Source organism: Epinephelus lanceolatus, chromosome 5, assembly GCF_041903045.1.
Source record: "Epinephelus lanceolatus isolate andai-2023 chromosome 5, ASM4190304v1, whole genome shotgun sequence".
Taxonomy (NCBI): Eukaryota; Metazoa; Chordata; class Actinopteri; order Perciformes; family Serranidae; genus Epinephelus; species Epinephelus lanceolatus.
The window spans coordinates 26,648,421-26,667,211 of NC_135738.1; the positions used below are offsets into that span (position 1 = coordinate 26,648,421).

The 18,791-nt window shown below is 43.0% G+C and overlaps 2 protein-coding genes across 2 annotated transcripts; one reads left to right on the plus strand and one right to left on the minus strand.

Moving 5' to 3' along the window:
* Positions 1–1,008: 1,008 nt before the first annotated feature.
* LOC117262203 (transmembrane protein 60-like) lies at positions 1,009–2,458 on the plus strand. Its single transcript, XM_033634979.2, has 2 exons — positions 1,009–1,158; positions 1,420–2,458. Exon 2 carries the CDS (start codon positions 1,510–1,512, stop codon positions 1,912–1,914), a length of 405 nt encoding a protein of 134 aa, XP_033490870.1. The 5' UTR covers positions 1,009–1,158; positions 1,420–1,509; the 3' UTR covers positions 1,915–2,458.
* A 1,547-nt stretch (positions 2,459–4,005) lies between these two features.
* On the minus strand, positions 4,006–18,590 carry LOC117262202 (lysine-specific demethylase RSBN1L-like). The gene is made up of 8 exons (XM_033634978.2): positions 18,085–18,590; positions 17,700–17,825; positions 16,415–17,103; positions 8,387–8,524; positions 8,104–8,246; positions 7,728–7,895; positions 7,529–7,640; positions 4,006–6,559 (listed from the first exon to the last, which is right to left on the minus strand). Exons 1-8 carry the CDS (start codon positions 18,572–18,574, stop codon positions 4,832–4,834), a joined length of 3,594 nt encoding a protein of 1,197 aa, XP_033490869.2. The 5' UTR covers positions 18,575–18,590; the 3' UTR covers positions 4,006–4,831.
* Between the last annotated feature and the right edge of the window lie 201 nt (positions 18,591–18,791).

Genomic DNA, 18,791 nt, shown 5'->3' on the forward strand with positions numbered 1-18,791 from the left:
CTGAAGCATAATAAAGCCAGGGGCGTAAATATAGACAGTGCAGGCAGTGCAGTTGCGATGGGGCCACAGAGAGAGACTGGATGGAGAATGGGCCCTTGGAAATATGCCTGTTTTCAATGAAGAACTGTCATTCAGTTAAATGTCTCATTATTTTTTATTTTTTTGTAAAATAGTCAATAGCCTCTATGACAAAATTATAAGCTTATTCAAAATAAACTATAATAAACTATTAAAATTGTTAAATAAAATCAATAATTTGTTATTTTCTTTGGTATTTTTTGTGATATACAGTCATACAATGATGACTGCTGGCTAATATTTATGTTAATGTTATCCAGTGTCAAGCCTCTGATCATGTGACGAGATGATATATGCACGACAAGCATACATTATGCAGCCAGTTATAATAGCGTGCACTGGGGCCCATCATAACGACCTTCCGCCACTGAATAAAGAGCTTGTTCAGCCATATTAACCTTCTGTTTTCATTCATTTACGATCATTGTTACGGATCAATTGATAACAATAACAATGATAAGTGTGTAATACTGTACACTGTGATACCGTGTACCTCCCATGCCATCTCACCTCAGGAAACTTTAACCTTAACCAGATGCCATTAAGAATTAGATTTTTTTTTTTTTTTTGCTTTACACATAGATTAAAAAAATCCAAGTCAAAAATACTGAAATCATCCAAAATAACCAGTTTTTGTAAGTTTTTATTTGTAAGGTTGAGCTTTGGGAGTCACTCTTTACTGTGGCATCAGCAAACTGTTACTTGTCCACTAACAAGTTTATTTTAGCTCAGTACTTAAGATGAACAGTGTCCTCAATATTAGCTACTGTACATACCTGCAGTTATCTATTAAAGTGTATCAGTTGATAAAATACGGCTTTTGTTTTAAGAAGTGATACCGGAAGGCTTGCAGTTATAAACTCGTGCTTTTATTTTGAAAAGACTGACCGGAAAATTCGGAGTTCTTGCTGCGGAAGACAAGCTAGAAGTGGCTAACGGCTAAATGCTAACTACGCTGTACTACTCGCTGTTGTCGAGCTGTTAGACGTTATAACTAAATCGTTTTTTGAAAAGCATTAACATCTTTCTCGCTGGGGAAGAGCTGGTCTTTCAGAAACGTTGGCTCTCCCGGTAAACTTGGTAAGATATATTTATTTTAATAAGGGTTTTATTTGGGTTTCTTAAGTTAGCTACAGCTAGCCAACAGACATTAGCTTCAGGTCTGCTGTTAGTGGAAGTAACGACACAATGATTCCTCAGAGGGACACAGTAATGAAAGCCTGGTGTTGCTGGACATAGTGTTGATATGTGACCAAAGTTAACTCGTATTTTCAGTCATTGCGGTACATCCTTCAGAGAGTGAGAGTGAGCCTGCTGTGCTGTGTTTTTGTTTGTTTTCAGATCACTGTGTATGTGTGTGTCACCTTGGCTGTAGTCCTCAGTCTCCCTGGGTGTGGGTGACACTGGCTCCGAGCCAGTCCTCCTCCACAGATGAAGATGTCCCTGGCCCAGCGAGTGCTCCTCTCCTGGATCTTCGCCCTCGTCTTCCTCATCATGCTGGTCCTCAAGCTGGACTCTAACATCCACTGGAACTGGTTTCTCATCTTCCTCCCCGTGTGGACCTTTGACACCATCCTCATCCTCATGCTGATAGTGAAGATGGCAGGGCGCTGCAAGCCAGACTTTGACCCCAGGGATGGCGAGCAGAGCCTGAAGAGGAGGCTGTGGTACCTGACGGCCCTGCTGCTGAAGCTGGCCTTCTGTCTGACACTGTGCTCCCGCCTGGAGAGGCACACTGAAATGTGGATCAGTGTGGTGTGTGTCCCTCTGTGGGTGCTGCTGGGTGGGGCTCTGGTGGAGCTGGGACACAGTGTTTTCCACTACAGGAGGGACTGAACCATTGGACTTGGGTGGGTTTTAAAATGTAACGTAAGGGACAAAAACTCTTTACGCTCAAGCATTTCTCACTTGGGATGCACCAATCTGATCCACTGGATTGGTATCAGGGCCAACACTGACCTTAATAAGTTGATCAGGTGTGGGTCAGACATGACAGATCCACGTGACATACAGCTTCTTTGTCAATGTTATAATATTCACTGTGTCTGCTATGTGTTAGATTTAAATTACAGCAGGGTGCAGACTCAGTGACATGGGGTAGAAATCCCAGTGAACTCTTAACTGAGTGGTTTACAGGTTTATGGGGGAGAAGAGTGCTAGTATTGGATCAGGAATCTGTATTGGAATTTTTGCGAAAGAAAAAGTCAAAAATCTCACCAGAGTAACAGCTAGTTGTGTGTCATACTGTGATATCCTTGGATCTTTAATCAAAATGAAGATTTTTCCATACACTAGTCTGCATAGTTTGGTATCTTACAGGTTCAGTGTGTGGGATATAGGGGGATATATTGGCAGAAACTAAATATATCATCACACATCATCTGTGTGTATAAATCATTGTGTTCTTGTTACCTCAGAATGAGCAGTTTATATCTACTGAGGGAGCACGCCTTGTCAGAGAACACCACATTGCACCACCATTTTCCCACCTTTGGCTAGAACGGACAAACCAGATACTGGCTCTAGATGGGGCCATTCGTGTTTTTGCATCATCCACCATAGATAGTAGCCCCTCTGCAATAAGAGCGTCGGGAAAACACAGATGTTTTTAGAGTGAAACTGCTTTATTGATTGTTTTTACTTGTTTTAATCACCTAATCTATTTGTTTTGGAGAGGGGGAGACTCTGGATAATTCAGCTCATAGTAAAATCCTCCTGAACGTCTGAATCAGAAAAAAGGTGAACATACATCTGTGATGTCTGTGACGTGCTGAACAGCGTAGGAAATACAGTTTTTAACATGAAACCACTTTATTCAGTGTTTTTACCAGTTTAAATCACTGGGTCTATTGTTTTGAAGAGGAGGAGACCTCTGCGGATAATTCAGCTCCCAGTAAAAACTTCCTGAATGTCTGGATCCTGAATTATCGGACAAAAAAGATGAGCACACATTAGCAGGTGCTGGGCTCGCGGTCCGTCTCCAACATGCCAAACAGCATATGCAAACACTGATTATAACGAAAAACTGCTTTATTTAGTAATTTTGCCAGTTTTGATCCCCGGTTCTGTTTGTATTGAAGAGGAGGAGACCTCTAAGGATAATTTGGCTCCCAATTTAAAAACCTCCTGAACAATGGTCAGTGAAGGAATTCTAACCAGGAGAACTCTGGGCTGGTACATATATCACGTCATATGTACACATTATTGTCTAATGTGACACTGAAACTAATACCGTAATAACAGAATGAAATTATCCAATCTGCACTGTGTATAGGGCTGCACAATGCGCAAAAAAAAAAAAAAAAACTTTTTTCCCTGGGGTTTGTACCAAAAAAGACACAATTTGACACAATCTGAATGTAAATCCTTAACTTCCTGTGACTGTATACCTGCTGCCGTGGTACCAAAGTTCATCGCGAACGATCGTGTTGGGCCCGTGACGTCACCTCTTGACCCCTAGCCGCTTAAAAAATGCTTCGCCCGCAGGACGACCATTCGTCAGGTTATACAGTCAAATGCACGGCCGAGCAGCCGTGCCTGGGCACGCTCAGGGCGCGCACCTGGTAGGCGGAAGTGTTTAATATTGTGACGTTTGCGGTGAAAGCGCATGAGTTTGGGAGGGAGTGAGATCACGACTGGATGAAAAAAAGACTTGGATTATACTGCACGAGTTGCGTGAGTTTGTAAACGCATGTTTTGGTGTAGTTAGCTGGTTTCCATTTACTTTAATTCACATAGAGGATTCGCCTTTTTTCTTCATTCACTCTGGAGGCATGCCAGAGAAATAGTTTCCTTCACGGGTGAGTAATTGATTTGTAATTGATTTACAAATGGTCATTTTGCGGTTAAAGTCTTTCATGTTGCTAGAAAAACAAATACTGAAGCCTTAATGATGATGAAATGCAGAAGACATGAACACTTAGTCAGTAGTTTTGAACCATTTATTGAGAGGTTCTGATCAGAGTATAAATCACACTACCAAGTCTTATCTTAGGAAATAAAATGTATTTACAACAAAATTTTCACATACATCGGTTTCAAATAAAAACAGACAGTAAATGATATAAATAAGTTCTATGGAAAATAAAACTTGTCTTACAAAAAATATATGCAATTTCTGTATACATTTTCTCACATTGGTGCTAATAACATCTATACTGTACAGTTTTGGTACATACAGTATCATTTACAGCCCTGTGTGAGTCAAACAACGTCCAGTCTGAAAACAACTACTTGCTCCGATATTTTTGGAGTGTTATGAACAACGAACCCCATCTACTAAAGCGTCGTGGAAAAGAGGATTTCGGCAGGAGCTGGGTGACTTGCTGTGATGTCCTGAACAGTGAATGTAGGTTAATTCCTATAGCAGGGAGTAAGGATAGTTGTTTTCAGATTGGTTAGTCCAGTACCTAAAGTAGGTGCTTTAAGAGCGAAGCTAAGTAGTGCACAGGCACTGACACATGGGTCACATAACATTTTATATAGAGCCTACATACATTCGCTAACAAACGTGAAGTGAGCTACTTAGCTTACATTCTTAGGCACTGATAAAGTACTTGGAGAGTGCATCCTCTTTTCACTGCGTCGCTGGAGTATTGTGGCTGTGTCGGCAAAGAATTAGAATGCACCCCGCCTTTTGGTTAAAAATTAGGGAGACCAGTTGGTGTCTGAAGGAAGGATGCATTTTCAAATACTTTACCAAAGCCTCGGCGTAAGTTGTACAGTAAAAAAAGAAGACTAGACATCTAGACATTCATATTAAGAAGTCTTTCTGTGTTTGGGGTGTGTGTGTTTTAAGGGGCTGTTTTAACGAGTGCTGCTGCGGCCGAGTGTCCTGTAGGGGTGTGGCAGGTTTTCCCTGCACTGAGTCCTTTACTTTTGGGCCTTTAGAGGGCACAACTGTCCGACTGTCCGATCCAGGCTTAGAGGAAGAGCCTCGAGAGTCACTGTGATGGTGGGTCTTAGGCCGACTGTCTGTGAAGGAAAGGGCCAGTGTCTGGTGAGCCTCCATCGGCTTAAAGAGGTCAAAGGTGATGAGCGTCCGTGGTGGTTTGTGTTCTGGTGGCGCGGCACCAGAGGCAGACTTCTTCCTCTCCTCTTTACTGTTGACGTCCTTCTTTCCGTCTTTCTTAACTTGAATGTTGGCAGGTTTGGGGGTGCCCGTCTTCCCGTCCTCTCTCCCCGACTTTGCCTGCACCCCCTGCGTACTCGACATGTTGCCCTCCCTGTGCCCGCTTTTCTCCTTCTTCCCGTGTGAAGACTTGTGTTTATGTGAGCAGGCGTCTCGAGCCTCCTCTCTGTCAGGCCGTAAGTGAGACACTCCCTGCGTGCCCACCCTGTCTTTATCGTGCTCCTTCTCTCTCTTGACTTGGGGTTGTGTCTTTAAGTCCCATTCCTTGGCCCATTTCTCGTCTCTCTGTGCAGGCAGGGACGTCTGAGAGGCTTTACTGCCCTCTCTTGTCCGCTCCTCGTCCTCTTTTTTCCTTAAGTGCTGCAGCGGCTGCGTTGATGTTCCACTCTCTCTTCCTCCCTCAGCCTTAACTTTATCCTGCTCTCTCATCCTGTCCTTCTCTCTATCCCTGTCTTTCCCCCGATCCTTTTTATCCCTTTCCTTCTCTTTACTCCTATCCTTGTCCTTCTTCTCCTTCTCTTTAACCCTTTCCTTTTCATCTTTCTCTCTTTTTCCTTTGTCCTTTTCCTTTTTGATTTGTGGTGTGTTGTAAGTGCTTGTTAAACTATCTTTAGATTTCTCTTTTAGACCTTGACCCGGTACAGTTATCTTTTGCTGCCTCTCTTCCTCCACGTCATTCTCCTTCCTAATTTGCTGTAGTGATTTTAGGGATGCACTGTCCACTCCACCCTCCTCGTGGCCCTTCTGCAGTGTCTGGCATGTGTCTGCACCTCCTTCTCCCCCTCCCATAACATCCTCTTTCTCATCTTCCTCAGCTTTAGGCTCCGTTAGTGTGTGTGTAAGTACACCTTCATCTCTCTCCTTTTTGACGAAAGGTGGAGACTGTGTTGTTGACGACCCCTTCATCTCAGCTCTGTTCTCCTGCTCTTCCTCCTTGAAAATCTGTGTCGGAGTTTGTGAGGGCGGCCCCTCCCCTCCCTTGACGTCCTCTTCCTCCAGCTTCATCACCGTCTGTACAGCAGGCTCGCACTCCGTCCCCTCGACCTCCTCGTCTACCTCCTCCTCTTTGATATGAAGTGTTACTTCACTGGGCACACAATTCTCCTCTTCCTTAACCTCTTCCTCCTCCTCTTCCGCTTGTTCCGCCTCCTCCTCCTTCTCTTCCTGTTGGTGATACTGTTTGAGCCGGATGTGCCAGGCCAGACTGCAGACAGCAGACACGGTTTTGAACTGGTGGACGACTCCTCTGGGAATGAAGTAGATGTCATCGTGGTAGAGCTGGATTCGGGCGTATCGGATCCCCTCCCTCCTCAGCTGGTTCAGCTTGGCGTCATCGATCCACTGTACACACTGTGGAAGCAGTGACAGGAACATGAGATTCAGAGGTCCCTCAAAAAACTAGTGAATATTTAAATTCTTGCATGGTAGAAAGAAAAAAACTGAGTCTTATCATATAGGGACTAGTTTCTTTCTACCAAACTACACCCCCAACTGTATCACTGCACAGAAGAAGGCGTGCATCTACTAATCAACGAAAGGCTTGTGACAACATGATATGTTAATATTAATGGCGTCCCCCTTGGCTGAGCTGTAACATTAGCTAGCTCAGTGGTGCTAGGTGAGCTAGCAGTAGATGAGCACTTCCTTCTGTGCAGTGATACGGTTGGCAGGTGTAGTTCAGTCAAGAGAAAATTGTTCCGACATGAAACTGCTCACAATAAGGTCTGTAGATTATCTTGAATGACAGGGTCATGATTTCTGGAAGGAGACATAGCTGTTCAGCTGAAGCTCAAAACTGGGGCAGCTGCGCTGTCTTGCGGCGACAGTCTGCACTGTACTTGCTTATTAATTAATCGATAATTGATCGTTAATTTTTTTTGATGATCGAATAATGAATTTTGATTGTTTGCCCATCCCTAATCTAGACTAATTAACAGCTCTACAGATAAAAGACAAAATATATATTTTTGATTTTGGGGTGAACTGTCCCTTTAATGCTGCATTACTAGACAACTTTGAAGGCCTGGGGACAATGTAATAAACTGTAGACACAACATATGATCACCGTATAATGGTGATATAGATGGTGAAAATGTTAGAATACATTGAGCAGACACCGGGCAACATTATCATTCGTCTGGAGTCATGTTTCTGACCTCCTGGCAAATCTAAGTCCATTTTTGGTCTCCTGGGGGAAGTATCTGTCTCTTTAGAGATGAAATGCTCCACTATGTTTGATACATTTCAGCACACAAGCAGATAAAAAAATCTATTCATACCACTGTATCGTACCAGGCACGGTCAATATCTCTGACCTACCTGAGACAGCGGAGGTTCATGGAGGTCCAGCTGCAGCCTCATGACCACATCTGGGAAATCCCCAGCGTGGAAACACACAACGTCTTTGGTGATCCGAGCTGGAGCGTCACTTCTGTGAGGCAATACGCAAAAAGTCCTGTTTACTGGTCTGAGCTTGTATTTTATGCAGAAGTGTCAGAAGGTGTCTCTGGGTACTTACTCCTCTCCGCAGCGCACAGCCTTCAGCACACCTACAGCAGCAGTAGTTTGTCTCTCGAAGCCCTGACCGATGTGGTCGGCGTGGGCTCTCGTCCGGTCCTCAAACAGCATCTCCCTGGGCTCACTGGCTCGGGGTAGATACTGCAGGTTCTTTATCTCATTGGTGGACCTGAAATTATTCGCAACAGTCAGGATATGTTCAAGGCATGATTTGGTACCTGTACATGCATGTAGAGTTGAGAGATAAGCTCAAAGTATGTCACTCATTTTGCTACGTCAGCTTTACTTCAGACCAGTTCTTTTGAAAATGAGGATGCTGGTGAGACGATAACAACTGTGCACTGGCAAACATTTACAGACTCAATGTGTCAGCCCACCTTTTCCTTTTGAAGGGTGATTTTGGCATATCTGCCATAGGGATCATCTGTTCCCCCGGTCTGACCCACATAATGGGGCCGTCGTCGCTCTCAGTGGGGCTCTGCAGCCGCAGACTGGAGAACGTTCCCCAGGGCAGAGTCCGCTGCATAAACACAGGGCGAGAAACTTCCGCGTTACATAATGACTCGTAGCCACTTGCAAGGAAATGAAAAACAGACGTTCAAGCGTCCGCTGGCTGTGGGGGTGTGTGTGTACACATGCAGACATAACAAACACACTCACCACCAGAAAGGGAGATTCCTCTAACATGCTGATGAACTCTGGGAAGTAGTCTCCGACCTCTTCGTCCACGGCACCGACCAGACTGACCTGCCGCATGGCCCCAGCGCGGTACGTTCCCTGGGAATAGGTCCGCTTCACCTGCAGGAGGGACCATTGACAAAACAGATCAGACCCTCACCTGAGAGGCACTTTACTGTCAGCTGAGATGTTTTTCAAACATCATATGCGTCCGTTATTTGCGTTATTTTCTGTGCTTTTTAAATGGAAACTCCCAACTCAGCTGTTGGCAAAAAACAGTGACATACATTACAGTGCTGATGCCCTCTTCTTCCTCACCCCCAACACTTGCCATTCGCTGACAGTATAAGCACAGAGAGTGAGGAAAGTGATGGTGCTGTTTTATTATTATCAAACTGTTATTCAACCACGTGAAAACACACTGAGTTTCAATTTAATACTGCATTTGTACCGCATGAACACATTTATAGATCCTGAGTCAGTGTATTACATACAATAGCTCACGGCTAGCATGCCCCTAGTTTGGAGAAGCAGCAGCAGTGTCAGGACATACAAGCTTGGCAATGAATGCACTGCTATGGACGCCACATTATTTTGGTTCTGAAAGTCACATGATAACCCAAACTAAATAACCTATCAGAGGCAATGGTAGGCAGCAACTGCTATATGTGCTATGTGAGGTAAAATTATTGAAGTGTGGTGGCTTTAGATGGGGGCAACAGCAACATGTATTTAAGCCAACTAAAAAAAAACAAACCAAAAAAAAAAGTACATGCTATATTTATGTTTTGTTGTACCGCTTTACCTTGCCATCACACAGCCCTTTGGGATGGAAACCGTTATATTGACCCCTTTTAAGCCACCAAACTCCTTTGACAAAAACAGTAATTTTACCTCACAGCCCACAGGAGTTGCCGGTCTTCGGCTGAGTTATACCTTTACTTTATTTGCATTATTGTGTGACTTGTAGCACCAAACTTACATGGTGTCCACGGCAGTATGTGGGTTTATATGTAGCAGATTCAGATTCAGACAACTTTATTGTGCAACAACACTTTGCAGAAGGCTTGGGAAGATAGCATTTTGACACTAAAACACACATAAGGAATACTACGGGAAAGCAACGGGATGATAGAAAAATCTGGAAAAATAGTAATGGAGCTGCCGTTGAGCATAAGAGGTGTGACCTTTTCAGTGCACCTGCCTCTAATAAACAATAACAGCACCATCAGCATCTGTTTGTTAGTTAATCTTAACAACACAGATTTAGGTCTTTGGTGGACCTCCAAGACATGCGACAGTCATCGAGAGTATAATATCAACCACAACAAACAAAAGGCAAATAAAAGACCATCTTACTGGAAAATTTGTGAACCATTAACTCAAATTTTCAAACACTGTGGATTACACTAGCAAATCCAGACAAGCACACCGGCTGACAACAAAATCAGACCTCAGGTTCACGAGTTATTCAGCAGAAATCAAGGCTCTGATGGATGCACACCAATATTTAAGTGTTCACTTTAGCAGTGAGTGCGTTTACACTGACATTAATAACCCATTCATGAACAGGTTTTTGAAGTATCTGGGTCGTGTGTGAACATGTAAACACCATATCCTCTTTTCAGAAACAAGTATAAGCCCTTATCCCATTAATAAGATACCCGAATACACTATCTGGAGCACTCCAAAAGAAATCGGGATACTGTTGCATGTATACATCTTATCTCAGTTACTGAGTGCCATTGACGACCGGCGCAGGTACGGCTTTAGCCAAGTGACTTAACAGAAATACAAACAATGGCAGCAGTGACAGCGTCTCAAGTCTGGAGCGAGGAAGAAACAGACGTGTTCATCCACTGCTCCCCTGTCCTACCTGGTGTTAGTGACAGTGACAGGCTGGCTCCAATGTGGAGGACAGTGTTATAAAGGAAGTGCTGCTTTTATGAATAATGTTAGGTAAATAACTACATGGTGGGTGTGTGTGTGTGTGTGTGTGTGTGTGTGTGTGTGTGTGTGCCATTGAGACAGAGCGAAAGACACGTGGATGTGCTCAGAGCAGAGAGCTGTTGGCAATCAGAGCAGAAAGGAAATTAAAGTTAACTTGTCAAGTGGAAGTAAACGTAGTGTTAAATATTGCCCGTCGTTCTCATCCCACATTGTCGGTTTGTGTTTGTAAATATGAAAGTGCCTGCACAAAAAGACAACACTAATCAGTATCCAGGTTATTAGTATATATATATATATATATATATATATATATATATATATAAATATGTATATATATTTATTTGTATACAGGGAATATGTATACCTGATTCTCTGTGCTCATGTAAACACCATATCCCTGATATGATCATAACCGGGATAAGCCTCATAAACAGGTTATCTGTGTCCATGTTAACACACTCAGTGTGTGAATGAGCTTTCATGAAGCGGGACTGATGCCTCAGAACAGCTCATAAACCTTTATTATGTGTCAAAATTTGTGTGATTCAACACTGATCATTTTGAAGCTTTAGTTTGTGGTGTTATCTTACTGCAAGATGTACCAAATTATGTACATAGACAAAATATATACAATAATATAAACATGTGCATGTGCTATATATATATATATATATATTTCACTCACAGAAAGCTCAGGTCATCCTATTGGACTCTCATCATGCTTTACACAATAAGTTTAATTTACTTCGATCAGAACGGAGGTTTTATCTCCCTGGAGGCGGCACTGAAGAGTATATGAGGTCTTTTTCCATAATTTATTGGCTTTTTAAACTAAATGTAATTTGGCCTGTTAGTAGCTGTAACTGTGACACGGTTTCTGGCTTCTTCTTCTCCTGAGTGCTTTCCCCAAATGATTCTGGTGACAATTAAAACAATGACGTTGGTTGTATACTTGTTACCTTTTTTATACTTGCTGTTTCTTCTGATTTATTGCTGTGCTTTTCTGTATTTATTGACTGCTGCCTGTAAGCCCAGTTACCCCTCTAGGTAATAAAGCTTCCATTTACACACACAGCAATATGGTAAAATATCCTACGTGTGGAGAAAAGGGAGGTGCAAGAACAAATTAGGTGACCAAGCAGCTGGCCAGGCTGCTGTCATACATGTGCACGCAAAATATTATACTGATTAGTCGAGTGGTTTGCAAGATCAGCTACAGATAGACAAACACACACTTGTGCGCACACACACATGACTAATCAAATGATCCCCTCCAGGCTTATACCTAGCGGAGATAATGACGGTGAAACCTTTAAATGAAAGTGTGTCTGCTATAAATGACAAACAATGACAAAAATTGTGCTAAGAGGTGCACCTATATTACAATATGACTATGAACAAAGCTACCATATACTGACAGGTGCATCAGTGGTACCATGTCACAAATATTGCAAGTTACATGTAAGGAAATATAAAGAGTGTAAAAAGAAAAATTGTATGACCTGTATCTTAAAGGCTGCATCGCACTGCAAGTAGGAGATGTGAAAACAGTAGGAGTAACAGTTTAATGTTGGCCTTTTTAAAATGATAGATAATGAAACCAGGTTCTGACTAAATTGATATGGCCCTGAAAGTGTTTATTTAACTACTGCCAATGTGTTAACAAAGAAAAAAAGAACACTTGTCCATAAAAATGTTGGCCCTTAAAAAAGAAAGAGCAGACTGAGGCAGAGCAGAGTAAAACCACTTCATGTGAGACTCCCGAGTCTAAATGTTAGTACAGGTCCAATGACACCAAACATGTTGGAGAAAGTCTACAGATGCATAAAAGTTTTGAAACCAATCAATACTACATCTACTCTGGAGTTGGTGACTTCCAAAAGATCGACCAGACCACTGCCGCTCTGCTCTACTCTCTGCAGAGGCACACCATCTTTTCTAACAGGGCTTCACCACATGAAGAAAACATGAAATGAAGTTGTTGAATATTTTGATAACCATAACTTGTGATAAACAGATAAAGTGTACTCAGTTATGCCTTCCTGCTGCTTTCAGTAAACTCCTAAATTACAACAAAATTCTTGTTGAGTTTAACTTTGCACTTAACACAAAAGGCACCATAAAAAAGAAATATAGTTTCATTCTAATCTGCACTTTTCTACTGATTCACTCTTTTAACTAACTCAAAAAATTTCTGGTGCATTATCAATGCTCTCGGGATGTCTTTATCGCACATGTTGTTACTATGATGATGATAACAAAACAATATATTGTGCAGCCCAACCTTCTAACTTAATTTTGTGTGAAAAAGCATTAATGTTGCAGCATAAAAAACAGCCTAAATATAGGCTTAAAACTATGCTAGGACAGTTTGAAGTTGAAAACAAAGGAACATGGACACCTGACACATTTTGTTCCCACCAGTCACCAAAGCACCACAAAAGTTTGCCCCAGAAACAGCATAGCCCGTTTTACACAGAGATCCCGTTATAGGGCAGTAACGAAGATTCTTCATTATGCCAGCGTTGCTTTTTTAATGTCGCCCCAGTGTGTGATTTTAGATAGCATGACAGCGTTACAGAAGCAAAAGAGGCGTGACCTAACACAACAACGTCAGCTTCAAGTGTGACATGTAACATACATGTCTGGCAGCGCTCTCAAAACATGGCAAATGTAATCATTCATTGTCTTGTCCTCTGCTCAGAGGGTATGAAGCTCCCGGACGTTATTGTCTTCCAAGTTTGGGGACATTTTTGGTTGATATTCTTCTTTGAGTTAGCTGCTAACTGCTTCTAGCTGCTTTTTAATCTCCCAGTGTTGGATCGCACACATAACATGTCGCTAAAACACTTGTCCCCACCTGCTAGCTGTTGCTTTTGCACAGATGTCCATCTGGTACCGTTACTACCTCTGCTGTGGGCCTAAAGATGAGACAACCGTGTCTCTCCATTCTGCAATCATACTTGTTAACACAGAACAGCCAGGCGGAATAGCAACAGGACATTTCTGCCTTGAACAGACAAAGTAAAAAGGCTCACAAGAGTCTGTACCCTTTTCTTTTTTACCTACATAAATGTTCGTTCATTCATGTTTCATTCATTACCGTAATTCTTGCTACATCCTCTCTCAAAAGGTATGCTTGACTTTGTTTACCATAAACACTACAATAAAAACAGTCAAAACATGTTGTGACATCACAAGATGTTGTTTGGGATGCTCCAACAAAGTGATTCTCAGAGTGAGAACTGAAGACCCAGATGACTGTGACACACAGCCCACAGGAAGAAAACACTGCGTACTGTGTTATTAAAAAAAAGTCCATATTTCAGGCTCTTGAGCCAAACTACGCAATAAAATACATGTAATCCTGTATCCATTACTTCCACATGTAAGCTCAGTGCCAGTAGAGACTGTCTTAATTCTGACACATCTCATCAGTCTAACAGCAAACACAGTCATGAATCACTCACTCACAACTCGAGGGGCACTGAACGCTGCTGCTTATCCATCTCAGTGACATTAAGCCCAAACTGGCTAAATTAAGAAAATATGCTGACAGTTATATCGAGTTTGGTTTTATTGAGAACAGCAACAGGAAGAAACACACCATCTGCCTTATGTTGGTAGCGGAGAAAGTCATGATGCCAGACAAGCTGAAGGAATATCTGATTACAAAGCAGTTAAAGTATCAGTACGATCAGGAGGAAGACCTTGGGAACATTTTCTTCCCAGTCAGGGGTCCTTGGCCTGAATAATCTTGAGTTTTCCTGACCTAAATTGATTCTCTCGTTTTCCAAAAACATGTTGAAATGATGCCAGGATACAAACTGTGATTGAGGCTTAGGGTGGGTGTTATGTCTGACTTCTTTTTAGTTAAGAAATACATTTCAACTAACTGCTGTGTCAGGTGAATCAAAACTGTTCCGTCTCTTGTGTCTTAAGTTTATGGTCGATGCAATAGATTTTTTACGCATCTTTAAAGTGGCAGCATTTCCACGTGGGATAATTGTTGTCACCGCTGTGGCAAAGACAACCAGATCGCTTTCCGTTTCCACGGGACACACTGCATTTTGTTTTCCACAGTTACATCGGTTGTTTCACTGTTGGCAATTTCCGCTACTGGGGGCAGTAACTGCAAAAACCTTACACTGATACTCTTTGGTAACTGGGGATAGCTACCAGAGTAAACAATAGGGCTATGTTCTTCCTGTTTTGGCTACGCAGTGGTTGATACACTTTCTCTGTGCCATAAATTGAGCCTTCATTTTCCAGGAGATCGTACCCAGTGGCAGAGAGAGTTGCATAGTGAAAGCGGGGCTTATAAGGAACCAATCCAAACGCCGATGGTGCCATAACTCAATAGCCAATACACTGTGTAATTAACATTTACGTCATAATGATACGTTAAAGCAAAAAACTTGTCTCCACTTTAAGAATTACTTTGAAAGGCAAGTTCTTGGTGCTTCTTCAGACATTTGCGCCGTATTCTAAGGACTGAAATTATTTTTTCTTAGTGCCTTGACACACTAAGCTGACAGTTGGCTGTTGGTCAATGTCGGGACGTCAGTGAGCGTCTGTCACCATAGTTTTTGTGGTGTGCATCGCACAGTTGGCACTAATCAGCCCTTGTCGGCTGTTTGGTAGACTGGCGGTTCTGCTCAGCGCATAAGAAAAGAAACACAAGAGAAAACAAACTCATTATATAGGGTAAGATTATTATTTTAGCCATTGAGCTCTTACACAGAAATGTTATATAATTTTTTTGTGTTATCGTACATAAGCGCACAGTAAATATCCTGTGTTCTTTCAACACTGGGTTGATTTTACATACAATCTTGTGGGTCTTTTTGTTTCCTTTTTTGAATGACGAATACAGACTACCGCTGCCTTCTGTTATGGAGAGTTATTTCCTCTCACGCAGATGCAGAACGTACATGCTAGTTGGTTGTTGGCTGTACTCTTTGTGATGTATTCCAGTGCAACTTTTTGGCTAAGGCACAGGCAACATGAGGTGACACAGTCCGCATTCATCATCACTAGTTCTTTGATTTAGGTTTGGTGTGTCTGGGCCTTTAGACATGTACAGTCGAGAAACACTGTGTGAAGTCTCACATGGAAAAAATTGTGAACCAAAAAATAAAACTGCAGGTTTGGGAGTAACAATTGTGCTATTTTATTGAAGGTCCTTTCTACAAACAAGCAAATTCCTTATAAGAACACTGATCTCAGATTGAGCAGTCTGTCTGCACTGGTGTTCATAATTTATTTTCTGATCTACGCCTGGCAAAATCCTATTTCTGTCTTGTCAAATCAGCTCATATCACAGGTTTTCACATTAAATGTAGAATTTTTGGATTAGTTTGACTCCTGTTTGACTTTCTGTTTGATGTTAAGAAGTCAAAGAGAATTATTTCTGATCAGATAGGTATAAATGAAATGGATCAAAAATTTATAAATGATCAAAACGCAAGCAAGTGAAAGCTAAACTCTCAAGATTATCTCTCATGAGGTAAAGGAATAACAACAACACAAACCAAGGCCACTGTGAAACAGTCATCCCAGATGGTTGCTGTCACCTTTATGAGGCGTACAACAACTTTGTTTTATAACTCACAGACAATTTAACTTTCTTACGTAGTATCCTCAGAGGCTGACATGAAAGCACAGCTCCAACTGAAGGTGCCATAATCACTACCAAGCACTCCAACAGAGGAGTTTTTCAATAATCCATTATGTTAGGTGACAAACAACGAGACACGCAGCATTCAACTCCACGAGTCAAGCTGGATGCTGAAACACTTTGAACACAGGAGTAAAGATGGCTCAAGGCAGCGTGAAAAGCTCTATCCACCAACAGCCTGGACAAAGACTGACACACAGACAACGCAAAGGACCAAACAACTGTTGATGTGTTGTTTCAGCTTGTAGCAGTTCAGTCTGTGCTGCTCACACCTCCAGACTACAAACTGACGCTTCACACTATCAAAGTGGACAGTTCGGTGTCCTCTTACACACAGAGCCTTCGATCTATGTTGTCTCCAAAAAATACAATAATCTCACCTGAGAGTGGAAGTTGGCCATGGTTGTCGTCTCTATGTCCTTCTTCCCGAGCACCTCCATCTTTACTGGCGCATTGGGGAACTTATAGGAGAAGTAGTCCAGGAAGTCTGGGAGGTAGGATGCCGCTCCATGGATGATTCCCATCACAAAACACGCAGCCTGGGCGTCATCCTCGCTGAACGACAGGGTCACAAACTCCTCAGCAAAACGCTGCATCTCAGCCGGAGACAGACAGGCAAGCTGCTCGGTGTAGGCGTGCACCACAGACGCCCCTCCATTGGCCTGCTGCTCGATATGCATCAAATGGCCAAACTCCAGGCCTGACAAGCCTGGTGCTGGGGTGCAGTGGAGCGGGGAGCTGTAGCCGAGCCTGTCCCTGACCATGGAGGAGATGGAGACGGAGGTAGCGGCAGTGAGAGGAGGATCCTGGTGTTGTTGTGATGTTGCGCTGGCGTGGAGTAGACTGCTGCTGTTGATGCTGTTGTTGTTCCCGTTGATTCGACTGAGGAACTCGGGCAGACCCAGAGACACCCCTGAGCACATGGTCTGGCATGAGCGATGATACATTTTGGGTCGGCTGTGCCGCTCCTTCACCCGCTCGCCGTCTTTGTGCTTCTTTTTCTTCTTCTTCTTAAGTTTCTTCAGCAGGAGGTCTTCATCGGAGCCAGCTTTGGGCTTCTCCTTAGACTCTGTAATGAAAGATTGGAAATTTATTATGTGGATCTGCTCTGTACACATGATATGTATAGCACGTATGTCCGTCCTGGAAGAGGGATCCCTCCTCAGTTGCTCTTCCTGAGCTTTCTACCATTTTTTCCCCAGAGTTTTCCTTATCTGCTGTGAGGGTCTGAGGCAAATTGTGATTTGTGATATTGGGCTTTATAAATAAAACTGAATTTTAACAGTAATGTTGTGCATCATGTGAGGCCTATAATAAGTAGTGGAGATGGGGAAATAAAAGTTTAATATACTTAAATTACATGAGAACTTTGATAACTTTGTGTAACAGTAAGGACACTTTGATATAGTTTATGTTTTAATGTATGGCAAGTGTTTTAATTGGCATGAACTGTAAATTTATGGCATTTTTTCCTCTTAGAAATCTTTATTTTATCAAATATATTGTTATAAATCAGACATGTAATAATCTTGGACTCATTTTATACAATTAGAAGTGACCTCAGCCACACTTCTAATATTGTAACATGTTTAAAAGACTAATTTAATTTAAAGTTATAATGAAATATTTAAAAAAAAATATCACTGCCTTAAATGTCATCCCTACCTTTCTGTGGTGAAATCACATCTCCGTTTTCTCTTGCAATCTCATGCACAGGTGGCATTTTGTGATTTTTCCACTCTTTGCTCTTCTCCTTCTTCTTCTCCCTGTCCTTCTCCTTCACACGGTGGTCTGTGAGGAGCAGAGAAGGAGACACAGTGAGGTGAAATGCCGCTACATCCATGCAGAGCAACATAACTGACGAACAAACATTTCCACGTGTATGTAACACCATCTGGGCCTAATAAATACTGGGGCCTGTGGTGGAGAATATTATGTAATAATGTAATAAATCATTTTATGGCGTTTTAGTGTCACGTAGAGTTTTAAATGTGACCGTGAAGTGTTTGAGCAGAGTGCTGTGTGGAGCAGGCTGTCTGTGTTGTCCTACCTCTCTGTAGCATTTTCACGTCGCCGTTCTCGGTCTTTGTATGGCAGCTAGCTGGGCTCACTCTCTCCACACCAACGGCTGAGCTCCGCTGCGCTTCACCTCCTTTCTCCTTCTCCTTGTGCCGCTTCTCTTTCGCCTTTTTCACTTTGTGAGGCGACGCGAGGAAGTTGCTGATTTTGAAGATTTTCCGAGCGGGAGTCGCTGGCACCGCGGCGGCGGTGGAGTGGCTCGCCTTGGCCGGGCCGAAACTCCATTTCGCTGGGCTCCCACAACTCTGCTTCCCGTTGTGTTTTTCCCCTGCGCACACCTCTCCGTTCAGTTTCCTGTGCTTCAGGCCCTTCTCCTCCACCCGGACCTTCTTAGGGGGCGGCGGGTAGATGTCACTGGAAGACTGCGGTCGGCTCTCCGGCGGCCGCTTAGCTATCAGGGGTTTAGGGGAATTTGTTTTGCTGTTTGCTGCGAAATGCATGGAGTCCACGGCCTCGGCCATCTTGGAAGTTTCTATTTTTTACGGTCAGACGTAACTGGTGCGTGAGAGCCAGGCCGGGGGCGGGGCTTAGCGGGTGACGTTGCGACGCACGGGGGAGGGAGAGCAGCAGCAGCAGCAGACTGTTTACTGCCTGCAGGACAAGACACAGCACTGTACTGCTCACTGTGCACTGACTGCAACAATACCAGCAGTATAACACAGGAGGCAGCTCACTGGA